The sequence below is a fragment of the Micromesistius poutassou genome (assembly GCF_964030765.1).
Source record: "Micromesistius poutassou genome assembly, chromosome: 10".
NCBI classification, from domain to species: Eukaryota; Metazoa; Chordata; class Actinopteri; order Gadiformes; family Gadidae; genus Micromesistius; species Micromesistius poutassou.
The window spans coordinates 7380923-7401723 of record NC_140280.1 but is presented as its reverse complement, the minus strand read 5'-3'; the positions used below and the strand labels follow the sequence as shown (position 1 = coordinate 7401723).

The 20801-nt window shown below is 45.7% G+C and overlaps 1 protein-coding gene across 1 annotated transcript; it reads right to left on the bottom strand.

Moving 5' to 3' along the window:
• Positions 1-4557: 4557 nt before the first annotated feature.
• On the bottom strand, positions 4558-19056 carry arhgap31 (Rho GTPase activating protein 31). The gene is made up of 12 exons (XM_084473797.1): positions 18486-19056; positions 15032-15134; positions 14182-14326; positions 13654-13736; positions 13247-13354; positions 12698-12840; positions 12087-12300; positions 11510-11631; positions 10741-10797; positions 9848-10501; positions 9102-9199; positions 4558-8713 (listed from the first exon to the last, which is right to left on the bottom strand). Exons 1-12 carry the CDS (start codon positions 18583-18585, stop codon positions 6155-6157), a joined length of 4386 nt encoding a protein of 1461 aa, XP_084329923.1. The 5' UTR covers positions 18586-19056; the 3' UTR covers positions 4558-6154.
• Positions 19057-20801: the final 1745 nt, after the last annotated feature.

The window sequence follows — 20801 nt, the reverse complement described above, 5'->3', positions numbered from 1 at the left end:
TACTGATAAACCGAAGCTTGAGTTTACTAACGAATAATGTACGTTAAATTGCACCTTTTCTCTCATAAAATTGTGCTTAAAGGCCAATACATGAGGGGAAACAAAGAACAAGAACAATACACAACAAAGTTAAAGTTTAGTCTATTTGCCATAAAGTAAAGTGTATACGTCTGTTGGATTTCCTAGCCATTTTTTTTTATTCAAGATTACATAAAGCAATATTAGAATACTATTGGAGTTGAATCCAAGTGAAAGGTGGACACGCAGCCTGCACTATAGCGGGGAGAATCCAAGACGCCAAAGACTCATTCTTGGTTCAAAAGTTTGCAGTGCGACGTTTGCTTGCGATGATCTGATGCACCGTGCAAACATTAAACCTAACCTATGACTAATCCGAGTGCCAGCAAACTGACGGATTGCTTATATTTGCACATAAAACGTGCCGGTGTGTGCAGCTCGGGGTTAACAGAGGTCTATAACAACCTTAAAATATGCTTATCTATAGAGTCGTCTCGGGTGTCCCCCTATATGAATAAACCATGTGTCTATTGTACACACACACACACACACACACACACACACACACACACACACAGACACACACACACACACACACACACATATATATATATATATATATATATATATATACATATGTCCTCCCAGGTTTCATAGAACGACCTGTCAGACTCCGTCTAAACCTGTCCGGATCCTCCTCGCGTGACTCTGAATCAATCCTCTCCACGCAGTCAGCAGAACATCATCTAGACGCGCGCCCTTCTGTCCGAGGTTCAAGGTACACCGAGATGCAGTGGTGTGGAAGAGAAACCTGTAAACACACACTCACACACACATAGTGTATGCAAGTGGCGTGGTCCAGTGTAATAAAGGATGTTTCACCTCCAAATGTGAGTTACATCATTCCTCCTGCATAGTCTGTGAAACGTGTGTCGTAATTAGATTAACTAATTGATAATAGCCCTATAATAACAAAATAAAAGAATGGCTTTTCAGTCACGACGCAAAAGGAAAAAAAAAGGGTGAAGGACGCAGAAATACATATATATGTCTCTCGGTTGTGTGTCTTAGGATACACATTCATTTTAAAGATAAACTCCCAAATATATATTTTTCATAATTTGAGTTTATTGTTTAAAAAGTGATATATTATTTGGAGTGCATAAAACCAGATTTACGGAAGGATAGTGCAGATGGCCACTTTATAAGTACTACTTTACGCATCTATCCTGCTGCCTTTAGATCCATGCGTTACCTCTCCTCGTCAACGCGCCCTGTGCAACAGGCTCTAAAGAGTAGAGTTTAAAGTGTATTTACTTCGTTAAAAATCCATCGCCAGACTCCACTGCCAACAAAAAAGCTGTTGTTGAGTCGGGGAGCCGCAGCACCGCATCTCATGGCCCTTTTGTATCACCCGGGACGTGGAGGCTCTCTTGTAAACTTTCCTTTAATTGTTCACTTAACCATTTTAACAAAACCCTAATATTTGCATTTGTTAAGATATGGGATTAGACTATTTTGTTAATTGCACCATAGAGTCCCATTTTGCTCACTGGGTCCTCGGCAAAGCGCCCTTTATCCGTTCAATAGCCCCGGGGTACGCGCCCTGGGGGAGCTTATGGCCGCTCGCGGTGCTCCAAATGCTCAATTTATTTATTCTTAATTTTGTGCCTATCAATTCATTGTAGCAGAAAAAGAACGACAGTGTCTTTTGGAGAGAAGAAAGGCGAATTGTTGACGTAACCCTGACGGAGCCGGGGAGAGAGGGCTCCCTCGGAGCTCGAGAGCGGCTTGAGCCAACAGGCGCCCATCTAGCAGACTCGCCCTTGTCTTTATACCGGCTAATTTTTTATTTACGGCCTTTCTTTGACATGTCTCTTATCTATCAGATTAAAAGACCAGCTTGTAACAAATCAGTCTGCACGATTTACAACAGCATTACAAGGGGACAAAGGGAGCCGCCGTCAGTACCTGAGAGTCTGGTAGACGGAGCGGCGCTGCAGCTGATTCGATGGTTGGAAAATACGCACGAAACAAAATACTTGAATCCTGAAAAAGAGCCTTTGTACGTTTCTTTAGAAATCAAGCAATTCTGCATGACAAAGGACAATTAATAAGCCGTCTTTTCACGACCAGCAGCTGGTTTCCCCGTCAAGGAAAGTTGGAAAAAAATTCAGACTGAATGCGCGCAAAAGCCCTTTGCGCGCAGACAGAAACCCAAGGTGACCCATTTGGCACAGTTAAAATAACCAAGCCGAGGTAAAAGCGAGGGAACTGTCAAAAACATTTAAGCTGAAATATCTTGAAATTGCAAATCCCTTTATGTGAAGGGACGCTGCCGATGTGGGTTAGTGGTACAAAGGAGGTGGTTAAGTTGGACACTCTTTGGAGGCGGACACGTGGCTTCTCCATGAGGAGCCTCTCGGACCCGCGCGGCCCTCCGCGGCACTACACATGCACAACCCCAAACCTTTTAAATGTTTCACGTTGTTTAGGGATATATTATCCTGCTGAATATATCCACAATGTTTGATGAGAACACGATAAAGTTGTTTAGGTAATTTTAAGTATAAATGGATTGGGTTCTTTTGTTCGTTTTCCCGGAGGAGTCTGGCTGCTCCCAGCTCTGCTCCCCGGTCCTTGGCTGGTGGTTGTTGCTGCCTGGTTGGAAGGTTTTCACTTGTTTGTTAAGTGATAGTGATATAACTTAGGTGATATGTAGACTGTATAAGTTGATAAATGTTAATTATTCCACTTGTGGAACGTTTTCAATCGCTGTTTTTTTTTGTCAGATAAAAATACTCAGATAATAGTACTCATCTATAGAAAGCATTTTTTTAAGGGAGCCACAACCTGTGTCAGATAGTTAAATATACATTTTCACAGTCGATGAGAGACAACAGCCGTGACCATGAATTGACCTTCAACTAGCCTACATTTCACTACAAGTTTAACCCCTTGGCAAGTTAAGTTCCCCATTTATTTTGCTATTTGCCACATATTTGGCACACCAAAGCTGTTTTCTTTGAAAACAGCTTTGGTGTACAACGAAATGGGAATGAAAACAAGTAAACAGCCAGTGAAACTTTGCCAAAAACAGAAGTGAACACAGTGAAGCAGTGTTTTAATCCCAGGGCCACTGATTATTCCCTGCAGGCTGCATAACGGTCAGCAGCATTTCCATATATCCACCAGTGAGATGATGAACCTCCTCTCCGCCTCCCGTCAGCCGGCCGGCTCTAATTGAAATGCAACATGCACGCCGACCTGTTCTGGGATCAGCGCGAAAGGAGGCTGCTGCCTCATTATGGAGCCATAGACTCACGTGTCAAGGGTCGAGGAAATAATGAAGTGCGCGGACTTGGAAATGACCTTTGAACGCGTATACCTTTTGCTTGAATAGAATACGGTGCTTTTCTTTACCTCCTAGAACCGGGATTGTTGTTGCCCCGTTTGGGATCATTTGATTCGTTACAGGTATAATCTGGTTGCTTTCATCCACTGCTGTAGATTCATTTAATGTTTGAATAATCACCTTTAGGGCCTTATGGTTGTAGGTTGATTACACGTTATGGTGACATTTCAAGAATGAGCTGATAGTTTCATCCAAGGGCCAAGCATTACCAATCAAATGATTGTATAGTAAAATGATTAGTGTAATAATATATAAAATAGTTTATGCAAGTGGTCTGAAGCCTAATGAACCAGGTGTTGCCCTGCAGCCAGTGGGCCAGGCCTGCTAGAAATACTCAACTTTACTTTATTTTGTGTAATTTACATTCTTGGGATAGTTTGCAGGTAAACTCAAGGTTGTCTCCTTAATTGAACCATAATTAAAACCATATTGTCCGAATATGCATTTGCATTTAATATAAACACATAATTAATGCATTTATTGATACTGACGATGATCAGAGCCACATGTTTGGTAAGGCTTTAAGGTATTGATTCATTGGGCAATTTATATATAATTAAAATTACAGCCTACAAATAGACGCAGACCATACATGTATCGTAAACGTGCATACACACAAGCATAAACAGGCACGCACACACAACATCATTTGTGAATATCTTTCAAATACACTGCATATACTGGCAGCCGGATTAGAAATGTGGGATGTTTTGATTTCCCATGCAAAGAACTAGAGGCCTCCACACTCACTGAAATGATGAGTGGAGAAACCGACTCGAAAATATTGAACATGAGCGACACTCGGTGGCGACAAATCTAACTGCAGCTTTGTGGATTCACTGGGGGGGGGGGGGGGGGTGTGTGTGTGTGTGTGTGTGTGTGTGTGTGTGTGTGTGTGTGTGTGTGTGTGTGTGTGTGTGTGTGTGTGTGTGTGTGTGTGTGTGTGTGTGTGTGTGTGTGCTAGAAGCTGCATACAGAAGAACTTATAGATAAGAGCTCTTGTTTCCTTTCTGTTGCTCTGGTTAATTTACGTTATGGTTGGAATGCCAGATACTGGTAACAGATTAAAAATTGTACAGCTTCCAGCATAATGTAAATATATATATTTTTATTGACAGATAAGATCCACATAGAGGAATACCTGTTCTCATAAAACAATACAAAGCAAAACAATAAAACATCAATGAAAACATTCATTGATGGCTTTGAATACTTCCATTCGTACATACAAACACATCCTCTCTAAACTAATATTAATGGTCAAATAAGGCATTTTATTTTAAATTGAAGATTTCTTTAAAAAATGAAATAAAAAGCAATGTAAGATCAATGAACACTCCTAATATTCACCTTTAATTCGAGTTTAAGACCAAAATATGGCTTGATTCCAGAATTTCAGATGGCATTTGAGCAAAAGTTTGGTTGTGATTTTGTGTTAAGTTTCAGTCATGGACAACGTCTAAAAAACGTGTATTTCCCTGAAATCTGGCAAAATGCACAAGGGGGTTGTTTACTCTCTCAAATCTTCAAACTGTGGGCTATATTTACACTTTCTATTTCATGTTTCTGTTGTAGAGTAAGAAGCAGACAAGTTCAGTGTCCTGTACATCATTTCAGGTTATGTTACAAGTGCACATAAAATGTCAGTTTGTTTGAGGATCGCTATCTCATTCACAGACGCACTGAGAAAATATATCTATAAAAATTCAGCCCTTCAGTCAAGGAGACACAGGAAATAATTCACAAGAATGTCCATAATGTGATAGCATTAAACTGAGCTTTGTCCATTTAAATTCATACTTTGACTTCTTATAAAATAAGAAGAAAAGGACAGAATTGACACAGTAAGATTACAAAATAAAATTAACTTAAATCTTTTGGTCAACATATAATATAAATCCAGTATGTTGTTGTGATTAAACAAATGCAATGGATTTGTCTTTTAAATATTGAAATACGGTCATCTTATCATTGACACAATTAGTCACTTCAGTCCCTGTTCTGTAAAATAGTATAAGAATAAATAAAATAGTTTCTAGCGTTTCTATAGACTACAGTAGAATCAAAAAGCAAGACTGTTGAAAATGCGCCCAGAATTACATGCGACAGTGATGCGTCTTCCCTTTATTCAACGCATGGTAATGCAATGGAACACTTCAGCTCTATATGTACAACATACAATAGCATACTCAAACTACTCAATCAGTAACATAATGACATAAAAACGTCCATCTAAAAGTAGTCTACTCTAGTCTCAATCGAATGGACATCAGCAAAACCAGAACATATACAATAATAAATTGTCGATGCTATTGTGATACTATTATTGTACATAGAAAGTCAGTTATAAGAGGAAATCTGAATGAGGAAACACTCAAGCATGTAGATCCACTTTCCTAGACGTAATTTCACCCCCACTTTAACCGTTGGTATAGACCTACCTTCAAACTGGATGTCTTGTTCTAGTCATTCTTTATATAACACTCCATAATCACAATATAACTTTTAGCGCCATCTGCTAAGACTTTTCACTGACCTTTGATTCCTTCACGACTTCCACGTGCATCCTCCTTCTAAACAACTGTAACTGTTAACCAGTCTGTTTTCCTGGACCAACTAATCGCGGCGCTAATGACCAGCGAATGAACCCCTTAAATACATGACGTCATTCAAAAATCCAGTGAAGTGTGGGTGATGTGCGAATAGGGGGGGGTGAACGAGTCATTCGATCTGTCGCTGGGTGCGGCTCTCGAATATCATGGAGCGTCTCTGGGGCTGGTAGAAGCAGCTGGTGGACGTCTCCAGCCGCTGGCCACTCTTGGGGATGGTCATCTTGTTCTGGAGCCCCTTGCCATCCGGCGTCTTGCGGAGGTTCACCCCCACGGTCGCCTCCTCCCGCCTGGCCAGGGACGTGGCGTCGTTGAGGCTCCTCTTGGGGGAGAGCAGCAGCTTGCTGTCGTCCAGGGGAGGGAAGTCCATGATGGGGAAGGGCGGGCTGAGCAGGATCAGACTCTGGGGCCTCTGCCGGTTCCTGAAGGAGGGTCTCTGGAGGATGTTGGGCCGGTTGGGCCGCGGGCAATCCAGGAAGACGTCCGTGTCTGCGGGCGGGGTGGGGGCGGCGGCGGCGGCGGGCTTCCGCATAGTGACCTGTGGCTCTGGGGCCCGAGAGGCTCCGTTCTTGGCCTCCTGGGGGGGTTCCTGGGGTTTCTCTGCAGGGGGGTGTTTCTGGTGTCTCAGCACAGGCTTCTTATTCTCTAGCTCCTCCTTCTTCCTGAGCACCCCGGCCGTCGTTGCCGCCACGGCCGCCTGGGCTGCGGGCGGAGCCGGCAGCGGGGTCTGCCCCTGCGTGCTGTCGGTTCTCTTAGGGTTCTGGTTTTCCTGTTGGCGGACCGTGCCGCGCAGGTCGCCGTCTTGGCGCAGGTGAGGGATCTGTGTGTACTGCACCTTGGGCGGGATGACGGGCACGGCCTTGGCCTGGCTGGTCTTGATCATGAAGGCAGTCCGCACCGACGACACGCTCACCGGGGCTGAGTTCCTCCGCAGGGGGGCGTGGCTGTTGTTGAGGAAGAGCTCCAGCTCCAGGGCTTCCTGTCCATTGTCTCCGGGCCGCTGGCCAGGCAGCGGGCCTCGCTGGAAGGGGGTCAGCTCCTGGAGGTGACGGCCCTGCTGCTGATTGGAGATGTCTCGGATGCAGCGACGCCCCACCAGGTCCAGATTTAGCGAGCACGGCCGAGCATGTTTGGCCGCTGAGCCTTCCTCTTTTCTAACAGAGGTGGGACACACCTCCTGGGACAACTGCCTGCGGAACCGCTGAGACACCGGGTTGCAGTTACCGTGGGTGGTCTTTGGTTTTATTGCCGAGCCTTGCCGTGTCTGCTGCAGAGGTGCGGCATTGTGGCCGCTTCCATTCGTCCTGGGGAGTAGAGGTTGGAAACGAGACACTTTGGGTTCCTCTGGTTGGTCTGCGTTCCCCTGACCCTGAGAGACGGGGGTTCCTGAGGTGGTGCCATTGCTCGCAGGGTACGGCTTGTTCGGATTCAGTGGATGAGATGAAGTTCCTCCTCCTCCTCCCCCTCCTCCTTCTTCTCCTCCTCCGCCGTCTCCTCCTCCTTCTCCTCCTTCTCCTCCTCCACCCGCTGGGCTCAGGATGGAGAATGGTGGGGCGAGCAGCAGGTGGTTGCGTAACAGATCTTCTATTTCGGGCGTGTGGAGAGGACTGGTGACCCACTCTCTGGAGCAGGAGCTCAGCTCATCCCAGGTCTCGCCCAGGTCCAGCTCCTCCGAGTGTCCCGCACATGCCTCGTCTTCTTTCAGGTGGCGGAACACCAGAGTCTTGGGTCTGTCCTCCAGACGTATGGTTGAGATCCCTGCTCTGGGAATCTGGGCCAGGTGTTTCTGTCCACCATCAGAGGAAGTGCTGGGTCTGTCCACCAAATGTTTGGATGATGTTGCCACTTTCTGAACCTCTGTTAGGCGGTTCTTTCCATCTTCAGAGGACGTCTTTGGTCTGTCTACCAAACATTTGGACATTTTTGCAGCTTTTTCATCTGCTGAGCTTTGGGGTTCCTGTCTGGCCTCAGATGAAGTCTTGGTGGAAGGGGTTTCCATCAAAACCTCCTCTGATGGCTTGTGGTTCTCATACGTCTCTATTTCCACTGCATTTTGACTTGCTCCTTCTAATAACCCCCTGGCCCCAGTGTCGACCAGCGGAGGCACTGTGTTTTCAAAAAGATTGGCTTGAGTGAAATCCAAACTTTTGTTCCCAGAGAGGACCTGCCAGTGTTTGATATCAGTACAGGTATCCAAGCTCGTAGACTTGACCATTGAGGCTCTGTGTAGTTTGCTCATCCTCTCCTCTTTTGAAGGAGCACAAGGAAAAGGGTTCAGCTTTTTATCTCCGACTGCAAAGTCCATGTTTTGGTAGAAGGGAAGCAAGATGTCCGACTCTGAGGCAAGCTTCCTGACGCGGTTGGGTCCTGTAGACCCGGCGGGGATGTCGGTCAGAGTGACGGCGGAAGCTTTGGGAACGCCGTGGAACACAGAGAGAGTGGGAGAGCTGGAGCTCCTCTGGGACGCTCCTCCTCTTCCGAACCTGGTCTTCAGGTCTTCACTGGAGCTCAGAGTGGAGCTCTTTCGCAGAGAGGAGATCTCGTAGGAGCCCTCGGGACAGAAGATGGGCTTGAAGGTTTTATCCAGGAGGTCCAACTCCGGCTCAGTGATCTTCAGTTCATTGTGGATCTCCGACCACAGCTCTTGTACGCTGGGAGAAGACCCCTTGTCCTGGAAGATATTGAGATGACACATTCATTGATCGATATAAGCCAAATTAGGAAACAATGCATCACTTTTATCTTAGTTGATCTAATATATTGTAATTGTTTGATGTGTATGTATCTTGATTAACAGACCTCTTAGAGTGCATGTACTCAAAATGGCAAGGGGTGATAATGACACATTATAATAAGCCTCATTCGAAATGCATAATACTTATTATTATCCATAATTTTCATGATGAACACAATACAGATACTGAGAAGAATATCTGTTATCAATATTAGCATAATGTAATATGATAATATAATATGATGATATATGATACAATAATAACATTTATTTATTATTGAAAAATGGCTTAGGTCAGGGTTAGGTAAATAAATAAAATGATTACCAGTTTCCCAGGAGATGATGTTAAATGTTCTCCAGAACATTCCAGTTTAGAAAGACCCTTCCCTTCGCCAACATCTTGTGCTGCTCTTTCATTGGGATCTAGAGTGATTAAAATAAATGATAATAAAAATTCAGTGATTCTCCTTAGTACTCTTTACTAAACAATCAGGTATATGTGGATCTGAACATCCAATCAATAATGTCATATGATATTTATAGTATTTATTAATTGAATTGTCCATTTTGGAACATGGAAAAAGCCACTATAGAATCATATCTTATATTAATCTCTCTACTATATCATAATATGTAATGTGTCATGTGTCATATCTTGATTTAACGTGGAAAGAAGAAATTGCAGGAAAGAAGAGAATGTGATCTAAAAATTAATAATAATAACATTCACATGTTATTATTATTCTCTGATCATGATTAATAACATGTGAATAGTACAAGTATGCTACGGTTCATTAAAACATTACAGATGGCTAGGTTTATGTTAAGAGTTGATGTAGCTAAGGTGAGTTTCTGCGCAAAAGCAATGAATCATGGGAATAATCACCAGAAATGTCAGTACAACGACTCACACAGCCATAGAACGCGTCTGCCTTCACGCCAGCCTGACCTACAGTGCCTGGAGCACCACCTACTGGTGTATCCTGGTACTACCCTGTAATGTGTTGCAGTCAGACACAATCAACGGCGGCAGCAGCAGCGTCTTACGGGACGAACGCTAACCTCCCCTACCGGTTGAGCTGAGGTCAGAGGTCCCTCTCTCCGGGACGTCCCCCGCCGGTCTCCCCCGTCCCCCGTCTGTCTCCAGCTGTAGCAGTGACGAGGAGCAGCTGGAGCTGTTGCTGCTGCTGCTGCCCTCCCCCAGGAGGGGCCTGATGCCCCCCGCCGTCTTGTCCTTGACGTGGGCGCGGCACGGCGTGCTGTTGGAGCTGATGACCGCCGAGACGCGCAGCGGCACCGACACGGCGAAGGGTTCCGAGATGTTGACGGCCTTGCGCTGGTGCCGCGGCGACGAGGACTCCAGTGGGAACAGGCTGCCCGGGAAGGAGGGTTTGGACGCCCCGTGGTGGCTGTGGTGGGTGGAGCCTGAGTACAACATCCTCCGGTTCTTGGGAGACGTGGGTTTGAACCCGGGGAGGTCGTCCCCTTTGAACACCTTGAGCTGCTCCGGGAGCGTCTTCTGAGCCGGCGAGGAGGAGGAGGAGGAGGAGGAGGAGCCGGCCCCCTCTCTCTGATTGGTCGTCGGGGTGGTCTTCCCTTTGAAGTCCCACCGCTGGTCCTCCTCCCTCAGGTCGTACAGAGAGTCCGAGCCCAGCGTCCGGGACTTGGCGTCCGGGGTCAGGGCGCCGTTGGCCCCGCTGGGCGGGCTTCCTGTTCGGTCGTCGTCTAGGGCGTGGGGAAAGGTTTCTCAGTTAAAAGGCAAATAAGGTTTAATCAAATGAACGCATGCCTCCGGCCTGCCAGGAAGAAGCCAATATGAAAAATACAATGTGTATACAATGTAAATACACAATGTTTCATTTGTGGTGTAGGCAAAAGTACAACTAGCAGTAAGGCGTTAGTAACTCGTGTATACGAGTGTATAGGAGAGTATATATATGATTTGAATATGCTGAATCGGTTACCTATTTGTAGAGAGCACAACGAGTCCATGCTCCTGGCGGGGCGGAGAGCTGCCTTGTCTGTGGAATAATACAATCAGACTTAATAACACAACACAAAAGGATGCTCTGTCTCTGTTCCAGGAGATATCTTTAGAACATATGGTTAGTTAAATTATTAACGTATGATCTTAATTTACCATGTCTAAATCTGTATCACATTTCAACTCTATGGCCTTTGTCTTCATTCACCCGTTGCCTATTCCTATCATGATACGCTTGTATTCCTTGTGGCTTGTAAACCAGTGGCTGCAGCCCTATTGTACAGACAACAACCTCAGCCCCTTGGCTACATGGCTCTTTGTTCTACCGTTCCATCACTGTGGGTGTTTTCTATCTTTAAACTATAACTACTACTTGTGGTTTAGCCTTGCTCTTAAAGGATTCTTGGTTATCCCCTCTGTGTGTATTACTGTGAATCTTCCCAAGTTCCCACGGCCATGCTCCCATAAAACACACTGTATTGTTAGTACAGGCATTTCAGAATGGAGTTTTCTCGGACAAGGACCTGACACTATTGCAGGTCAGTCCTAACCTGTTAAACTCCATGGATTTCTATCCCATAATGATAGACATAACCTGGATATTTACCTATTCATTCATTTAACAGACACCTACAGTGAACTCAGATGCATGTCAATAAGGAGCGGGTAGCTTCTTTCTCAAGCAGCAAGAGGGTAGTCGTATAGAAACAGCTGGATGTTGTAACACTGTGGATAGGTTGAGATGTTACCTGTGTTTGGGCCTCTGATGAACACGCTGCCGTTCCGGCTCAGTTTGCCTTTGGATTCGTTCACAGATCTCCCGAGGTTGAAGATGGACTTCCACTTCTTAGATTTCCCAGAGAATTTCCTCCTAAAGAACGGATAACGTGCACTTTTAGTGCTGAATGTATCTTGATGTATTTGTATAGCCCTGAATCATAGCAACAGTCTCTGAGGCCCTAATTAACAACACCATAATGAATATAACCATTCCAGAGAAGAGGGAAACATCTTGGACCAACTGTACAGTCCAGGGATCATAAGAACTGCAATAGGTACTGAATCGGCTTATTAGATGACTTTAATAAAACTACATTCAGCAGCAGCAGTCCATCAACTCGATCCAAACTGCTCATACATCATGACCCATAACCAAGCAAACAAACCCTGTGTTTGTTCGTTTCTGGTACAGTCGCTATAACCAGTGACTACACTCAGGTAAACTGCATGAATAAAGACTACAGGGAGACAGAATACATTGGGATTCAAACCCAGAACAGTCCGTCTGGGATCACATGTGCCCCTCCCGTCTCCCTGGGTGCCTACTTGGTGTCGGAGATGTCCAGCACGGTGTGGTAGAGTGTGGCGGTGCTGGCGTCGGGCAGGCTGTTCTCCCGCTGGCGCTCGCGGTGGACCGGGTGGTTGGGGCCGAGGGAGCGGGCCTGCGCCTCCTCCAGGCTCATCAGCTTCATGGGCCCGTGGCCGTGGCCCGCGCTGAGCGGCAGCGTGGCGTAGCGCTCCCCGCACGCATAGCTCGGCGCTGGGAGGAGAGGGAGGGTCACAGGGTAGGCCTTAGAGAACCAATAGGATGGACGCTCCTGGATGCCTACAGGTTAGACTGCATACAGCGGAGATTGAACTCAGAACCTTTAGGCTGGGAGTTTAACACCCTAGCCACGACACTTAACCCACTCTGATTTACTTTTTACGATTTATATTCATAAATCATCATAGCATACCGTGTAGTCATTTAGCAGATGCTTTATCCAAAGAGACTCACAGGGATTTTTAAAGATAAAAGTCATCAGGAAGTAGGGAGGGGTCAGATCATTCTTCCTCCTTCAATTTCCAATACAGGTAGGCAGGCAACTTTGAGGGTCGACACCGGTACCTTTGGGCTGTGGCTGACTCTGTGTGTAGAGTCTGTGGATGCGTACCTTCTTTAGCCTTGCAGACGCCGGTCCCGCGGTTGAAGATCTGCTCCGTGTGGTTGAGGATGAACTCCACCACCGCCTGCTGCACACGGACCTCCTGGAAGGCCTGGTCCCCGCTGCACGCCGACGCGTCAATGTCTTTACACCTGGGGGGGGATACTCTTCTTTACAGACATTGTTTAACTCTTCTTGAAATGTCACACAAGTTCCCAAGGGAAGTATTGAAATGATCGCCAGCGGGTGAAAACCTATCCAGGATAGATTTGGTCTTAAATCCATCCCGTATAGTTGTGGGGGTTGGGGCCTAGATTAACATCCATTGATATTAAAGGAAAACAAAGGACTAAAATCAAAAGGACCACCAAAAGGACCAAGTAATTTGGTGGATGCAATATCCATGCACACATATACACTTAGCATGGGTTGGCCCAAAAGGAATAAAATCTCATAACAATGGTAGTAATGTATAGTATAGCCTAGAAGCTAACACAGTAACAGGTTAAGGAATAAAGACAAAGAACTCTGAGTGGCCTCCTCTGACACCACACTCACCTGAGGAGGTTGGGAGCCCAGACCAAGGCCAGGTTGCGAGTGTGCATGTTGGTCTGGCTGCTCAGTGTGGCCAGGTGCGCCAGGTGTTTGGTCAGGAACTCCAGGGTCCTGATATGGAGAGGAAAACAAGTGTGTGTTACGAATGTTACGCACATGTTGCAGGTACTGTCCCTTTTAAATGAAAGGGGGACTTCTGATGGCAGTGAAGTAGCCAGGTGATATCTGAGTATCTTTTGGGGGCTTGAACGGACAGGACAGAGACAAGTGTGTGAGGAGAGAGAGAGACGGGATGACACGTTGCCTTGGGACCACAGGATGGAATTGAATCTGGGTCGCTACAAGGCGTGAGGTCTCATCATGAAGCCCTAGCAGCTGGAGCTAGCGGGCCATGCCCTTGTTGTGCTCACCTGAAGTGGGAGACGGGGAGCTCCTTGATGACCTGCTGAATGTGTTCCAGCTTCTCCTGCGGCTCCAGGATACGAGCAGCCTCCTGTGGGGAAGAGCATTACTGTGTTACATTCAGGGGTCATGTCTGGGGACAGGGTCAGAGCTGTGGGGGTCAGGGGTTTAGCTCTCACTGGGACCACCCATGATAAGAACGTATGCATACATGGCATTGTGGAATGGTTTGGATAAAAGTAATCTATTAATGGATCACACTCAAGAGGGAGAGAGAGAGAGAGAGTGAGAGAGAGAGACAGAGAGAGAGAGAGAGAGAGAGAGTGAGAGAGAGAGACAGAGAGAGAGATACTAACAGCAGCACACCTCAGCACAAAAATGTATATATTTTACAGTAGACAAATAAACACCTGTATCCAGGCAGAGCCAATTGTGTGTTATCATAAAGTGAAAGTGAGGACCTACAGTGAACAGGCTGTAGAGCTGATAGGTGTAGAGGTGAAGGTGTGTGACGGGAGGTGAGAGTGAAGACCTACGGTGAACTGGCTGTAAAGCTCATAGGTGAGCAGGGGGTTGGGCAGCTCTCTGAAGTAGAGCTTGCATAAGGAGCCCACACAGTGGATGTCCTGGAGGTACACCTCCTTAGTGAGGTCAGGGCAGGAATCGCTGCTGAACTCCTGCCTGGGTACACACAAGGGAACGCACAGGCACACACACGCACACACAGACAAGCATGTGCAGACAGAGACACAAAAACACACATGTACAGACGCACACAGACACACACACAACATACAGATGAAGTAGATATTTACTGTGAACTTTGTGAATAGTCACTACTTTTTGATGTACAGTATCATTCATTATATCAACATTTAGCATTTAAGTTATAAACATTATCTAAAAATATGACCCTTGATTTAGCTTCAACGTTACAAGCCTTATCACCAGAGTACACATTTTGTCCATCATCAGTATAACAACCTCAGAGACCCCCACAGGTCCTCATTAGTCAGCCATAAGTCACATCAAAGTCACAAGAAGGAGGGAAAAATCCCCTTGTTATTGACTGGAGATTATTTTATCAGATAGAAAATGTTCTTATAACTCCAACCCTGTCCCACTCTCTGTCTCTCCCTCTGGCTCTCTCTCTCTCTCTCTCTCTCTCTCTCTCTCTCTCTCTCTCTCTCTCTCTCTCTCTCTCTCTCTCTCTCTCTCTCTCTCTCTCTCTCTCTCTCTCTTTCTCTCGCTCTCCGAACTAGAAGGTATCTATGGTAGCTGGCAACGTAGCTTTCCGTTTCAGTCAGTAGTTCCTAAGGAGCCCCTGATCCAGAAGATAGCTAGAGAAAGCTACGCCTAGCTTTCTGATTCAGTCCTTCTTCATACCTGAGACGCTGGATGTTGGAGGTGACCCCAGACAGCCGGTAGATCCCGTCCACCACTCCATGATGCTCAATAAACTCTGCACATTTCTTCAGAACCTGGGGGACTGAGAGCACAACACACACAGGGTCAGAGAAGATGCTGACAGTTGAAATACATTGGATGATCGTGAACGATCGACTTGGCTACGTATGCTGAGCTGCACTTGTTTAGCTGGATTGTTTTTCGGGAGACTATTATTTCCATTTTTACTCTGTTACCTTCCAAAACAAATAGTTTATTCTTAATGTCCTTCCATTCATATGACAAATTCAAGAACTGCATAATAATTTCATCAACAGGAAGATTTCAGAGCACACTTAGGATTATAAGCCACAGTCAAGTCAGAGGAAGCTAGTGGAGCGACTATAGAGTCCCTCAAAAAACAAAAACTGGCAAAGTATAGCAAGGTCAATATTGCAAATAAGAAGTCACGCAATGTCAACAGCCCACAATCCCAGTTACACTCTCAAGGGGCTTCACATCCTGCACATAAGGCAGCACCTCTTCACCCTAAACCCTTCACTTTAGGACATGGAAAAAAGTCCCTATATAGGCTACCCAGAGGGAAGAAACCCTGAGAAGGAACACACACGAGGGATCTCTCCTTGGAGCGACGGTGAGGAGTGCAATAGGCCATAGTTACCGAATGGGCAGAAATATAACGGGAGCACACAAACACAGCAGAAACTAAGGTAAACTCAGCACTAAATACATGCTTTATAGGGGACAGTGTAAACAGCAAAGGCTGTGCTGCTCGCTCCAACTCTGTAGGACTGCAGAGGAGAAGGTGGACCTCCACAGGAAGTTAAAAAATGGTTTGTTTGTTTCAAAGGAAGCCTGTCCCACCCAGCCCTTGTAGCTGGTAATACTTGCGACATTTCCTCTAATAGAAACAGACTTTTGAAAAGTTGCCACCGACCCCATGCTGTAGCCTTTATGATTGTACACATTACAAATCACCAATGGTTCTTTATTGAGAACGCGGCCTAGAATTGAGGCGGGTAATCATTGTTTACCATCGTGCATGCAGCTTGCTAAACCATTTAATCTCAAAGCCTTAGGGCAACAAGTCAGCTTGATATGGTGATATTCACATTTCTAGCGTATTAAGAAAAAGGCCTTAGCTGGATTATTGGAACATTTACACAAAGCCTGTACATACACCTATAAATACGCTGGTTGATAGTTGTTTGGGATGTATTTAGTATGGATTGCTGTCCAACAACGTTGTGAACAAAGTAAAGAGGGCCTGGTCTATTTATAATTATTTCTGATCTTATTCTTTTATATTAATCTAACCACTTCAAGCCCCAAAAGTTGCTTTTTCCACGAATATTAATTGTATCAAGTTCAATCATGCTTTGTCTCTCATCCAAATTTGGAGGCTGTGGCAACCAATCAAATCAAACTCTTCAAGAAACTTTTACGTAAAATCACTGGAATCTTTTATGCTGCGCTTTGTGCTAAAATGCTGGATGGAGCGCAAGCTATAACCACCGGACCCGGTGGAGAAGTCTACCCTTATCTCTCCTGCTCTACGAGATTGGAGCTCCGGTTTCCACTGGACTGTCAAAACCTTGCTGTGCTGTGACAGTAGAAGGAAACCACTGGGGTGGCTGGAACAATCACAATGACAGGAAACGCTGGGAGAACGTTAATTGTTTTGCCAGATTTAGCGCCATGTGAGATCGATCTGTGGAGCACTGCTCATGTTGATCAGCTCATGCTCACGTGGATTGAACAATTATTTCTCATTAAATCATATGGTAGATCTTATCGTAGATCTTAACTTAAAATCCCTCTTGGGGGGTTGCACAACACAAGTAAATATTCAGACAAAATTGTAATCAAAATGGTAGTTGTAGGTTGTGGTCGACAAAGCCTGTCTGCTTCTAAGCACTCCGTTCCACAATGAACCTATTGATACAATTGGAGTCAAAATAACATGTCACATGACTTATTGTATGCCTTATGACACCCTATTTATAAGTTTTGTGTGGGAAACAACTTTTGTTCTCATTTAGTAAGACAGAGGAGACAGACTAAAGACTTTGTGGCCAGTGATTTGTAAACCAGGGCCTAAAGCAGCCATTTTGGGGCAAAAGTAGTACTTATTCAAAGGCTAAATCTGTACACATGGCAAGGTGGAGCTAAGGTCAAGCACTGAGCCCTGCGTACAGAAGCAGACCAAATAATTGTAAGGTATTCTGTGGTTCTCAGCTTAGTGCTTTTAAATTGAAGTGTAATTTCGTGGCTCCTCAGGTTTTCCAGTAATCTGTAGAACAAGTGTTGTACATTCTCCAGTGACTCATCTTTTTCTACCAGAATAAAGTTGTAACAGTCCTGTGTTTAAGTTTAGAGACACTATCTGTCTTCCCCTGTTGCAACAACAAATGAGTTATTTGGGGGCCAGACACAGTGTTGAGTCACATGTTTAGTCCCAGCGTGCTTTCTGTAGAAAAGTAATTTGCGGCTGTGGAGACGATGAAAGTGGTGTTATTCTAACTAGTTTCTCTATTTTCACGCCCTGGCTCGTAACTGTAACACACTCCCAATTAAACACTTTGCTCCATTCATCCCTGACGCAATTACAGAGTTCCAGTCTACGCCTCAGCCCACTAAACAGCACAACAGAAACAGCACAGACCATGTTAAATATATAGGTCAGGGCGAGAGAGAGAGAGAGAGCGCACAAGTTATAGTTACACTTGTAAAACCCAGCACTTTGGAGTCATATCAAAGTTGAAACTTTTTTTTTTCTCAATGAAACTGGGATGATGGGGAAAGTTTCTCCAGAGCTTCTTCTTCTTCATGTGTATTTCTGCCCCAGCTCACGGCTAGCTCGCCAGACCCTCGACACACACACACAGGCTCCTCAGTGCCCGGAGGAAACTGACCCAAAAAAAAGAAAATACCACAGAGTCTGAGCCACGCCCTGCATGACAAATCCCTCATTTTATTCGCTCAATGCTTCTTGAATGAGTTGTCATTCAAACACGACAGTTTTTGCCAGGTTTCTTGCTCTGCACGGAAACTTCCACTAAGTATTCCCCCACTCAATTTACTTCTGCCAACAATGTATCGCCTATACATGACTCATGGCTTGTATGTACTTGAACGATTCTAGCCCTTTTTGAGTTATATCTTTATTGTCGAAGTCTCTTTGGACAAATGCGTCAGCTGAACAAATGTTATGCGAGTCTGACATCTGACTTCATATTCCCTGTGGGAACGCAACAAGCTGCCCAACGCCACAGTACATATAAAACAAAGTCCTACTGTTCTCCCGTAGCAAGGCCTGTGTGTGTACAGTCAACTCTTTCACCCCTGCTCTGTACGATTGTGCTCATTTGAATACAGCCGATTCCCACCAGACATTAGATAGAGCGACAACGTTTAAAAAATAGGACTTTACCATCTTCTGCTGAGCTCTGCAGATGTTCGATCAGGTCACAGCCAAACACATTGTCGTTTCCTTTCTTCTTAGACTTCAGCTTTGACCCCTTGTTCTTCATGTGGATCCTCCTTCAGATGTCCAGAAGACCTAAACAAAGAAATGTCTGTGGACACGCTGCAGAGCCTTCACATCCATAAGATCTCCCCCGGGAAGAGAAGGAGAGGTCGCCGACGCAAAAATAAAATGGTTCTCCACCACCAAGAGGTCAATAAGAAGAGCCCCACGGTGTGTCCAGTGTTCAGAGTCCGCCAGCGTCTGCATCCGCTCACATCTTGACCATCCTCGCCGTCGTTGGATGACAAGCTCTCTCCCCTCGCTGCCCTCTCCCAGATGTGACGTCACCCCTCTGCTCCGGCTCCTCAGCCCTCGACAAGGAATACCAGAAGGGGAAAAAGACACAAGTTGTAATCTCTGGTTTGTTTTTATAAAACACGGCCCACAGAGTTGGTGTCCTGGTCGGTTTCAACGCTATGTTGGAACGCTGAGAGGAGGGTCTTTTCTCGTTTGCAGCGAACAGCGTTGGACTGGGTTTCCTGTTGTTTTTTCTTCTCCCCCCCCCCCCCTCTTCCAGCCTGGGCCTGGTTATCTCCTCCTCCTTCTGCCCTCGCTCCACACAGACCTCCTTCTCTTTCTCACAGCCTCCTCGCTCGTCCAGGCCCTGGACACACACACGCACACACGCACACACACACACACACACACACACACACACACACACACACACACACACACACACACAGATTCCAGAGGACATATTTTAGGTTAGTTGAAAAATGCTGCTTTCACACCCTGATGTTTCTGTGTTTATGGAGACATGGTTTTTGAGAATGACATTACCACCGGGGTGAAGGGGAGGGAGGGAAGGGGCTTGGAGGAGTAGAAGAAGGAAATTAAGTAGTAGAAGAAGAAGAAGAAGAAGAAGAAGAGGAGACGAGAAGTTGTCTTTATTTCCTTCCATCCATTTCCTCAACCCTTTTTTTTATTTGACTCCCAGAGTTTGACCCCCTTGACGGGAAGGTTGCTCGGCCTTCCTGAATGCTCCCAAAGTACACAGCTTCCTGTCCAGAGACTGGGCCCCCGAGTCTGGACAACAACAACACAGCCGCTGGAGCTCAGGGGGGAGGAGGAAGTGGGAGGCGGCGGCATCGAGGAGCTGAAGGGCACGGATGGGAAAAGGGGGGGGGTGGGGGTGTGGGTGGGTGGGTAGGTGGGGGTGTGGGTGGGGCGGTTGCGTCGCACATGGTTCTTGTTAAATACACTGCTGGGTAGTTTCAATCTTTTCTCTTTCACACTGGAATGCAACGTTTAGCGCGTGCATGCACAGTGGCCATCCACCCGTCAGCTGTTGAAACGAGGAATTAGAATGATGACGGCTAATTGTTTAGCGCGTTTGCTAGCAGGGGGAGGGAAAGTGCCTTGTGGTAGCGCAGCTGTGATAACAGATGAGATAAGACTTCCCTCTTATGCAAAGTTAAAACTATTCTAAGAAATAGAAAGGACAGAAGATCAAAAATTCCAAGTGTAACGTTTGGATGCGTCTACATCTCAGTGTGATGTCATGGTGAAACGTACAACTTTCTGTGTTGAGATCAAAGCAGAGGAAGGCATGTGACTGTCTATTGTAGATTAGTTTGAAGGGTTTCATACAATAGTGACAAAGGAGTACTTTAGAGCTCCACATTTGTGGTTCTTTAACTTAGCTAGTCGTTGTAAGTGACCATTTTTCAACCTAGTCCGGACAATGGACCAGCGTCAGACCTTGACTTTAGCTGCACATTGTCTGTCTGACTCCCTTTCTAATCTCATAATCCTGTGTTCAGTGTCAGCATACGGGAGGCTGACCGTAATGTAGTGCACGTTTAGCAGGAAACAAGCAGAATCATTGCAATATGTGCTTTTGTTCCTCCCTTTTCTTTTAAAATACTTTTCTTTGTCTCAGCCCATTTCAGACGTGGCCGGTACAGAACATGGCGTGTTTGTGCCGTAGTACGGCCAGGCAGTTTTTGTTCCTCTTTTTTCTTCTTTTTTTTAAGTCACAAGTGAGCATGATGACCCATCCTGGCCCCGGCGAGACAAAGCTCTCATTCTCCACCAATCGGAAAAAGGACATGACATCATCTTGTTCATACAAAGGTCCAAATATCACCCCCCCTGCTATGGTGGACCATGAGCCTGTGGGCAGACGATTCACTGGGGTTGAGAAAGTTAATCGCTAATTGAGAATATGTGTTTGTGTGTTGTGGGTTTGTTTGTATTTGATGCAGTCTGATGATT

Coding starts and splice junctions, on each gene's coding strand:
- arhgap31 (XM_084473797.1), bottom strand. CDS start 18,585: ATGAAGAACAAGGGGTCAAAGCTGAAGTCTAAGAAGAAAGGAAACGAC. Junction 15,135..18,485: donor GCAGAGCTCAGCAGAAGATG/GTAAAGTCCTAT, acceptor TTGTGCTCTCAG/TCCCCCAGGTTCTGAAGAAA. Junction 12,841..13,246: donor TGGGCTCCCAACCTCCTCAG/GTGAGTGTGGTG, acceptor ATCCCCCCCCAG/GTGTAAAGACATTGACGCGT.